General features: G+C 64.0%; 1 protein-coding gene across 1 annotated transcript; it reads left to right on the top strand.

Annotated features, from left to right (window-relative positions):
• Positions 1-190: 190 nt before the first annotated feature.
• Positions 191-10410, top strand: LOC113988556 (ras/Rap GTPase-activating protein SynGAP-like; the record flags this gene model as incomplete). The annotated part of the gene is made up of 6 exons (XM_039379023.1): positions 191-442; positions 573-1112; positions 3449-3650; positions 5785-5960; positions 7791-7832; positions 9375-10410. Coding segments are annotated over 6 exons (2248 nt in total), but the record flags the coding sequence as incomplete, so codon positions are not given.
• Between the last annotated feature and the right edge of the window lie 5 nt (positions 10411-10415).

Raw genomic sequence — 10415 nt, 5'->3', positions numbered from 1 at the left:
CGGTGTCCGAGCGGTGTCCGACCGGTGTCCGACCGGTGTCCGACCGGTGTCCGAGTGGTGTCTGACCGGTGTCCAAGCGGTGGCCGGGCAGTGTCCGAGCGGTGTCCGAGCGGTGTCCGACCGGTGTCTGAGCGGTGTCCGGACGGTGTCCGAGCGGTGTCCGAGCGGTGTCCGGGCGGTGTCCGGGCAGTGTCCGAGCGGTGTCCGACCGGTGGCCGGGCGGTGTCCGAGCGGTGTCCGAGCGGTGTCCGACCGGTGTCCGGGTGGTGTCCGAGCGGTGTCCGGGCGGTGTCCGGGCGGTGTCCGAGCGGTGTCCGGGTGGCGTCCGACCGGTGTCCGAGCGGTGTCCGAGCGGTGTCCGGGCGGTGTCCGACCGGTGTCCGAGCGGTGTCCGACCGGTGGCCGGGCAGTGTCCGAGCGGTGTCCGAGCGGTGTCCGACTGGTGGCCGGGTGGTGTCTGAGCGGTGTCTGAGCGGTGTCTGAGCGGTGTCCGACCGGTGTCCAGGCGGTGTCCGGGCGGTGTCCGAGCGGTGTCCGAGTGGTGTCTGAGCGGTGTCTGGGTGGTGTCCGAGTGGTGTCCGACCGGTGTCCGAGCGGTGTCCGACCGGTGTCCGAGCGGTGTCCGGGCGGTGTCCGAGCGGTGTCCGACCGGTGTCCGAGCGGTGTCCGGGCGGTGTCCGAGTGGTGTCCGACCGGTGTCCGAGCGGTGTCCGAGCGGTGTCCGAGCGGTGTCCAAGCGGTGTCCGACCGGTGTCTGAGCGGTGTCCGGACGGTGTCCGAGCGGTGTCCGAGCGGTGTCCGACCGGTGTCCGAGCGCTGTCCGACCGCTGTCCGGGCGGTGTCCGGAGCCGCTCGCTGACCGTGCGTCCCCGCAGCGTGTTCCCGCGGGAGCTGAAGGAGGTGTTCGCCTCGTGGCGGCTGCGCTGCGCCGAGCGCGGGCGCGAGGACATCGCCGACCGCCTGATCAGCGCCTCGCTCTTCCTGCGCTTCCTGTGCCCCGCCGTGATGTCCCCCAGCCTCTTCGGCCTCATGCAGGAGTACCCCGACGAGCAGACGGCCAGGACCCTCACCCTCATCGCCAAGGTCATCCAGAACCTGGCCAACTTCACCAAGTGAGGGCCCGGCAGGCGCGGGACGGGCGGGAGGGAGAGGGAGACGGAGGGAGGGGGAGAGGAGAGGGGAAGGGAGGGAGAGGGAGAGGGAGGGAGGAGGGGAAGGCAGGACAGGGAGAGTGCGGGAGGGGGTAAGGCGGAGGGGGCGAGGGAGGGAAGAGGGGAAGGGTGGGAGCGGGAAGACGGGCAGGGAGGCTGGGCGGGAGGGGGAGGGAAATGGAGGCGAGAAGGAAAGGTAGGGAGCGGGGAAGGGAGGAGAGGGAGGAGGGAGGGCGGGGGAAAGAGGAGAAGGAAAGGGGAGAAGGAAGGGAGGAGGGGTTGGACGGGAGGGAGAGCGGAGAGGGAGGGAGTGGAGGGAGAGGGAGAGGGGAAAAGGGAGGGAGAGGTAAAGGGATGGGAGAGGAAAGAGGGGAAAGGGAGGGAGGGGGAGGACGGGGAGGGGATAGGGGAGCAGGAGGGAGGGGGGAAAGGGAGGAGAGGGAAAGGAGTGAAAGGGGAAAGGGATGGAGACGGGGACGGGGAGGGAGAGGGGAAGGGAGGAAGGAAGGGAGGGAGAGGGAAAGGGAGGGAGAGGGAGAGGGAGGGAGGGGAAAGGGAGGGAGAGGGGAAGGGAGGGAGAGGGGAAGGGAGGGAAAGGGAAAGGGGGGGAGAGGGAGGGAGGGGGAAAGGAGGGAGAGGGGAATGGAGGGGAGATGGAGAGGGAGAGGGAGGGAGGGAGAAAGGGAGGGAGGGGGAAAAGGAGGGAGGGGGGAAGGGAGGGAGGGGGGAAGGGAGGGGGAAAGGGAGGGAGGGGGGAAGGGAGGGGGAAAGGGGGGTGTGTGGGGAGGGGATGGAAGGGTGGGGAGGAGGTGGAGGGGTGAAGGGGTGGAGGGAGGGTGGGATGGGTGAAGGTGGATGGATGGAGATGGATGGATGGATGATGATGATGATGGATGGGTGGATGGATGAAGAAGGATGGATGATGGATGGATGAAGATGGATGGATGGAGACGGATGATGATGATGATGGATGATGGATGGATGATGGATGGATGAAGATGGATGGATGGATGATGATGGATGGATGAAGATGGATGGATGATGGATGATGATGATGGATGATGATGATGATGATGGATGGATGATGATGATGGATGATGATCATCCTCACGATGATCACAACGATCACGATGACGATGGGTGACGACAATGACGATGACGATGATGATGGATGATGATGATGATGATGATGATGATGATGGATGATGATGATGATGATGGATGATGATCATCCTCACGATGATCACAACGATCACGATGACGATGGGTGACGACAATGACGATGACGATGATGGATGTAACAACGATGACGGACGATGGCGATGATGACGACGATCACGATGATGATGATGATGATGGCTGCTAACGATAATGATGGATGATGGTGATCACAATGATGATGATGGATGATGATGATGATGATGATGATGGATGAGTTGATGGATGGATGGATGACGATGATGATGATGGATGAATGATGATGGATGGATGAAGATGGATGGATGGATGACGATGATGATGGATGGATGAGTTGATGGATGGATGGATGATGGATGAAGATGGATGGAGGGATGATGATGATGATGGATGATGGATGGATGAAGATGGATGGATGGAGATGGATGATGATGATGATGGATGATGGATGGATGGATGGATGAAGATGGATGGATGGATGGATGATGATGATGGATGATGATCATCCTCACGATGATCACAACGATCACGATGACGATGGGTGACGACAATGACGATGACGATGATGGATGATGATGATGGATGGATGAAGATGGATGGATGGATGACGATGATGATGGATGGATGAGTTGATGGATGGATGGATGATGGATGAAGATGGATGGAGGGATGATGATGATGGATGGATGATGGATGGATGAAGATGGATGGATGGAGATGGATGATGATGATGATGGATGATGGATGGATGGATGGATGGATGAAGATGGATGGATGGATGGATGATGATGATGGATGATGATCATCCTCACGATGATCACAACGATCACAATGACGATGGGTGACGACAATGACGATGACGATGAGGGATGAATGATGATGGATGGATGAAGATGGATGGATGGATGGATGATGATGATGGATGATGATCATCCTCACGATGATCACAACGATCACGATGACGATGGGTGACGACAATGACGATGACGATGATGATGGATGTAACAACGATGACGGACGGTGGCGATGATGACGACGACGATCACGATGATGATGATGATGATGATGATGGTGTTGATGGCTGGTGATGCCGGCGGCAGGTTCGGCAGCAAGGAGGAGTACATGGCCTTCATGAACGAGTTCCTGGAGCTGGAGTGGGCCAGCATGCAGCAGTTCCTCTACGAGATCTCCAACCTGGACACGCTCACCAACAGCACCAGCTTCGAGGGCTACATCGACCTGGGCCGCGAGCTCTCCACGCTGCACGCGCTGCTCTGGGAGGTCATGTCCCAGCTCAGCAAGGTACCGCACCTGGGCACCCCCACGCCGCCTCACCTGGGCACCCACGGCCTCACCTGGGCGCCCATGGCCTCACCTGGGCGCCCATGACCTCACCTGGGCACCCCCACGCCGCCTCACCTGGGCGCCCACGGCCTCACCTGGGCACTCACGGCCTCACCTGGGGGTCACCTGTGCACCCGCGGCCTCACCTGGGCACCCATGGCTTCACCTGGGCACCCACGACCTCACCTGGGCACCCACGGCCTCACCTGGGCACCCATAGCCTCACCTGGGGGTCTCCTGGGGGTCACCTGTGCACCCACGGCTTCACCTGGGCACCCACGGCCTCACCTGGGCACCCGTGGCCTCACCTGTGCACCCACGGCCTCACCTGGGCACCCACGGCCTCACCTGGGCACCCATGGCCTCACCTGGGCACCCACGGCCTCACCTGGGGGTCACCTGTGCACCCACGACCTCACCTGGGCACCCACGGCCTCACCTGTGCACCCACGGCCTCACCTGCGCACCCACAGCCTCACCTGGGGCTCACCTGGCGGGCGGCCGTGGCGACGGTGACCCCCCTCCTGCCTCCCCAGGTGTGCCACCCCCCTGCGCCCCAGCACGTGACGGCCCCGGGGTCCCACCTGCCCAGGTGAGCTCCCAGATGTGACGTCCCCCGGGGTCGCACCTGCCCAGGTGTGCCCAGGTGTGACGTGGCCCTCAGCCCCAGTCACCTGGGACATCCCCTGTGGCATCCCAGGGGTCCCCCCTGCCCAGGTGTGCCCAGGTGCAACCAGGCATGCCCAGGTGTCCTCAGGTGTGCCCAGGTGCAACCAGGCATGCCCAGGTGCGCTCAGGTGCACTCAGGTGTACCCAGTTGCATTCAGGTGCACCCAAGTGTGCCCAGGTGCACTCAGGTTTTCCCAGGTGTGCCCAGGTGCGCTCGGGTGCGCCCAGGTGCGCCCAGGTGTTCTCCTGTGCACTCAGGTGTGCCCAGATGCATTCAGGTGCACCCAGGTGTGCCCATGTGCTCTCAGGTGTGCTCAGGTACACTCAGGTATGCCCAGGTGTGCCCAGGTGCGCCCAGGTGTTCTCATGTGCACCCAGGTGTGCCCATGTGCACTCAGGTGTGCTCAGATGCACTCAGGTGTGCCCAGGAGTGCCCAGGTGTTCCCATGTGCACTCAGGTGCACCCAGGTGTGCCCAGGTGTGTTCAGGTACACCCAGTTGCACCCAGGGTTTCCCAGGTGCACCCAGATTTTTCCAGTGTCCCCAGGTGTGCCCATGTGCACTCAGGTGCGCCCAGGTGTGCCCGGGTGCACTCAGGTGTGTGTGCCCACAGGAGGCGCTGCTGAAGCTGGGTCCACTGCCACAGTCACCTGTGCCCCCTACGTGGAATCCCAGGTGTGCCCAGGTGCACTCAGATGCACTCAGGTGCACTCAGGTGTTCCGAGGTGCACCCAGGTGTGCCCAATTTTTCCCAGGTGCACCCAGGATTTCCCAGGTGTGCCTATGCACACTTAGGTGCATCCAGGTGTACCCAGGTTGTGCCCATGTGCACTCAGATGTCCCCAGGTGTGCCCAGGTGCGCTCAGATACACCCAGTTGCACCCAGGTTTTTCCCAGGTGTGCCCAGGTGCACTCAGGTGTGCCCACGTGCACTCAGGTGCTCCCAGTTTTTCCCAGGTGCACTCAGGTGTGCCCAGGTGTGCCCAGGTACACTCACTTGCGCCCAGGTTTTTCCAGGTGCGCCCAAGATTTCCCAGGCGCGCCCAGGTGCACTCACACATGCCCAGGTGTGCTCAGGTGTGCCCAGGTGTGCCCAGGTACACCCACTTGCGCCCAGGTTTTTCCAGGTGCGCCCAAGATTTCTCAGGCGTGCCCAGGTGCACTCTGGCGTGCCCAGGTGTGCCCAGGTGTGCCCAGGTACACCCACTTGCGCCCAGGTTTTTCCAGGTGCGCCCAAGATTTCCCAGGCGCGCCCAGGTGCACTCACACATGCCCAGGTGCGCCCAGGTGTGCTCAGGTGTGCCCAGGTACACCCACTTGCGCCCAGGTTTCTCCAGGTGCGCCCAAGATTTCCCAGGCGTGCCCAGGCGCACTCCGGCGTGCCCAGGTGCGCCCAGGTGTGCTCAGGTGCGTGTGCCCGCAGGAGGCGCTGCTGAAGCTGGGCCCGCTGCCGCGGCTGCTGACGGACATCAGCGTGGCCCTGCGCAACCCTCACCTGCAGCGCCAGCCCAGCCAGGGCGAGCGGCTGCCCCCCAAGGGGCTGGTCCTGCGCGGGCCCTCGGCCGACCTGCAGCCCTACCTCGTGCGGGACCTCAACAGGTGAGCGCACCTGACCGGCCCCGCCCAGCCCCCGGGTGGTCAGCGGGGACCCCCCCCCCCGGGTGTGAGCGGTACCTGCGCGTCCCACCCCGTGACCCCCCCACCGTGTCCTGTCGTGTCCCCAAGGTGAACCCCCCATCTCACCTGGGCTCACCTGGTGGCCCCGGGTCTCACCTGGTGGCCCTTGGACTCACCTGGTGGCCCTGGGACTCACCTGTGGCCCCCCATGTCCTCGGGGTCCCTGCACGTCCCACCCCGTGACCCCCTTGTTGTGTCCTGTCATGTCCCCAAGGTGACCCCCCCTCATTCACCTGGGCTCACCTGGTGGCCCTTGGACTCACCTGGTGGCCCTGGGTCTCACCTGGGGTGTCACCTGTCCCCCCCATGTATCCTCCATGTCCCCACCTGTCCCCAGGTACCTGCACGTCCCACCCCGTGACCCCCCCACTGTGTCCTGTCGTGTCCCCAAGGTGAACCCCCCCCTCATCTCACCTGGGACTCACCTGGTGGCCCTGGGTCTCACCTGGTGGCCCTGGGTCTCACCTGGGGTGTCACCTGTCCCCCCCCATGTCCTTTGCTGTCCCTACCTGTCCCAGGTGTTCCTGGGTGTCCCCAGATGGATCTCACCTGTCTAGGTGTTCCCAGGTGTCCCCAGGTGTGTCTCACCTGTCCCAGGTGACCCCAGATGCCTCCAGATGGATCTCACCTGTCCCAGGTGTCCCCAAGTGTGTCTCACCTGTCCCAGGTGTCCCCAGGTGTCCCCAGGTGTGTCTCACCTGTCCCAGGTGACCCCAGATGCCTCCAGATGGATCTCACCTGTCCCAGGTGTCCCCAAGTGTGTCTCACCTGTCCCAGGTGTTCCCAGGTGTCCCCAGGTGTGTCTTACCTGTCTCAGGTGTGTCTCACCTGTCCCAGGTGTCCCCAAGTGTGTCTCACCTGTCCCAGGTGACCCCAGGTGTCCCCGGGTGTGTCTTAACCTGTCTCAGGTGTGTCTCACCTGTCCCAGGTATCCCCAGGTGGGTCTCACCTGTCCCAGGTGTCCCCGGGTGTGTCTCACCTGTCCCAGGTGTGCCTCACCTGTCCCAGGTGTCCCCGGGTGTGTCTCACCTGTCCAGGTGTGTCTCACCTGTCCCAGGTGTCCCCGGGTGTGTCTCACCTGTCCCAGGTGTGTCTCACCTGTCCCAGGTGTCCCCGGGTGTGTCTCACCTGTCCAGGTGTGTCTCACCTGTCCCAGGTGTCCCCAGGTGTCTCCAGGTGTGTCTCACCTGTCCCAGGTGTCTCCAGGTGTGTCTCACCTGTCCCAGGTGTGTCTCACCTGTCCCAGGTGTCCCCAGGTGTCCCCAGGTGTGTCTTACCTGTCTCAGGTGTGTCTCACCTGTCTAGGTGTTCCCAGGTGTCCCCAGGTGTGTCTTACCTGTCTCAGGTGTGTCTCACCTGTCCCAGGTGTCCCCAAGTGTGTCTCACCTGTCCCAGGTGACCCCAGGTGTCCCCGGGTGTGTCTTAACCTGTCTCAGGTGTGTCTCACCTGTCCCAGGTATCCCCAGGTGTGTCTCACCTGTCCCAGGTGTGTCTCACCTGTCCCAGGTGTCTCCAGGTGTGTCTCACCTGTCCAGGTGTGTCTCACCTGTCCCAGGTGCCCCCAGGTGTCCCCAGGTGTGTCTTACCTGTCCCAGGTGTGTCTCACCTGTCCAGGTGTCCCCAGGTGTGTCTCACCTGTCCCAGGTGTCCCCGGGTGTGTCTCACCTGTCCAGGTGTGTCTCACCTGTCCCAGGTGTCCCCAGGTGTGTCTCACCTGTCCAGGTGTGTCTCACCTGTCCCCCCCTCCCGCAGCTCGGTGGATCTGCAGTCGTACATGGTGCGGGGGCTCAACAGGTGAGGGCTGGGATGGGGATTGGGATTGGGATGGGATGGGGATTGGGATGGGATGGGATTGGGGTTGAGATTGGGTTTGGGATGAGAATGGGATGGGGATGGGATTGGGATCGGGATCAGGACGGGGTTGGGATGGGATTGGGATCGAAATGGGGATCAGAATCGAGATTGGGGTTGGGATGGGATTGGGATTGGGATCCAGATCAAGATCGAGATGGGGACAGGATGGAAACGGGATTGGGCTCAGGATTGGGATGGGATGGGATGGGATGAGGATGGGATTGGGATGGGATGGGATTGGGACAGGGATGGGAATTGGATTGGGATTGGGCTCAGGATTGGGATGGGATGGGATGGGAGAGGATGAGGATGGGATTGGGATGGGATGGGATTGGGACAGGGATGGGAATTGGATTGGGATTGGGCTCAGGATTGGGCTGGGCTGGGATGGGATGGGATGGGAGAGGATGAGGATGGGATTGGGATGGGATTGGGACAGGGATGGGAATTGGATTGGGATTGGACTCAGGATCGGAATGGGATGGAATGGATGGGACGGAACATGACTGGGAAGGAGGATGGGATGGGATGGGATGGGATGGGATGGGATGGGATGGGACGGGATGGGATGGGATGGGATGGGATGGGATGGGACGGGATGGGATGGGATGGGACAGGATGGGACGGGACGTGACTGGGATGGATGGGCTGGGACGTGACTGGGCTGGGCTGGGATGTGACCGGGATAGGATGGGATGGGACGGGATGGGATGGGATGGGTTGGGATGGATGGGTTGGGATGGATTGGGTTGGGATGGGACGGGACGTGACTGGGCTGGGCTGGGATGTGACCAGGCTGGGATGGGATGAGTTGGGATGGGATGGGACGGGATGGGCTGGGATGTAACTGGGATGGATGGTCTGGGACGTGACTGGGCTGGGCTGGGATGTGACCGGGATGGAATGGGTTGGGTTGGGATAGGATGGGACGGGATGGGCTGGATGGGCTGGGACGTGACTGGGCTGGGCTGGGATGTGACCAGGCTGGGATGGGATGGGATGGGATGGGATGGGATGGGATGGGATGGGATGGGATGGGATGGGATGGGATGGGATGGGATGGGATGGGATGGGACGGGATGGGACATGACTGGGCTGGGCTGGGATGTGACCAGGATGGGTTGGGACAGGATGGATGGGATGGGATGGGCTGGGATGTGACCAGGATGGGATGGGATGGGATGGGATGGGTTGGGATGGGATGGGATGGGCTGGGACGTGACTGGGCTGGGCTGGGATGTGACCATGATAGGATGGGATGGATTGGGATGGGATGGGACGGGATGGGCTGGGCTGGGATGTGACCGGGATGGGATGGGATGGATTGGGATGGGATGGATGGGCTGGGACGTGACTGGGCTGGGCTGGGATGTGACCAGGATGGGATGGGATGGGACGGGCTGGGCTGGATGTGACCGGGCTGCTGTGGGCTGACTCCCATCCCTTCCCCTCCCCTCCCCTTCCCTCTCCCGCCCCGCACAGCTCCATGGACGTTCCCCGCCTGCCCTCCCCGCCGCAGGAGAAGGGCCCCCCCGAGGTGCTGGTGCTGAGCCGGCCCCCGCTCGCCCGCTCCTCGCCCGCCTACTGCACCAGCAGCTCCGACCTCACCGAGCCCGAGGGGGGCCGCGGCGGGGGGGCCCTGGGGGTCGGCAAGAGCGTCTCCATGCTCGACCTGCAGGACGGGCGCGTCGACAGCATCCCCAGCCTGCCCGCCGAGCTCCTGGCCGGGGGTCCCCCCGCGCCGGGCGGGGCCGGGGGGCCGGGGGGGCTCCGGCCGGGCCGCCTGTCCCAGGGCAGCGCCTCCAGCCTCGCCCCCCCCCGCCTGGGGGTCCCCGAGCCGGGGGGGCCGCAGCTGAGGGTCCCCCTGTCCTTCCAGAACCCGCTCTTCCACTTGGCCGCCGACGGGCCCCTGCGCGGCCCCGAGGCCGTGGTGGGCGGGATGGGCGTGGGAGGGGGGGGCCTGGGGGGCATCTCGGCGGACGGCGGGGGGGGGCCCGGGGGGGGCCACCACTACGGGGGGGTGGTGGCGGGGCCGCCGCCCCCTCCCCTGCACGGCTACAGCAAGAGCGAGGAGCTGTCGGCCCCCCCCGCGCCCCCCGCCAAGCACATCACGCACAGCCACAGCTACAGCGACGAGTTCGGGCGCCCGGGGGGCGACTTCGGGCGGCGGCAGCTCTCGCTGCAGGACACCCTCGCCCCCCCCCAGATCACCATCGGGGGACCCCCGCCCCCCACGCCCCGAGGGGGCCGCGCCGGGAAAGGGGGAGGAGGAGGAGGGAGCGGAGGGGGAGGGGGGGGAGGAGGAGGAGGAGGAGGAGGGGGAGGCTCGGGGGGTCCCTCGGCGCTGGGGGTGCCCCCCAAGCCGCGGCCGGCGAGCGGGAACCTGCTGGCGAGCCCCGAGCCCACCTACGGGCCCCCCCGCAGCCGCCAGCCCTCGCTGGCCAAGGAGGCCTCGGTGGCCGGGATGAAGGCGCCCGTCACCAAGCAGGTGGGGGGAGAGGGGGGACTGGGGGGATGAGGGGG

This window comes from Pipra filicauda, unplaced genomic scaffold (genome assembly GCF_003945595.2).
Source record: "Pipra filicauda isolate LSUMZ 115617 unplaced genomic scaffold, ASM394559v2 scaffold1535_size10413_pilon, whole genome shotgun sequence".
Taxonomy (NCBI): Eukaryota; Metazoa; Chordata; class Aves; order Passeriformes; family Pipridae; genus Pipra; species Pipra filicauda.
The sequence above is the reverse complement of the archived record's forward strand: the minus strand, read 5'-3'. Positions and strand labels throughout refer to the sequence as shown.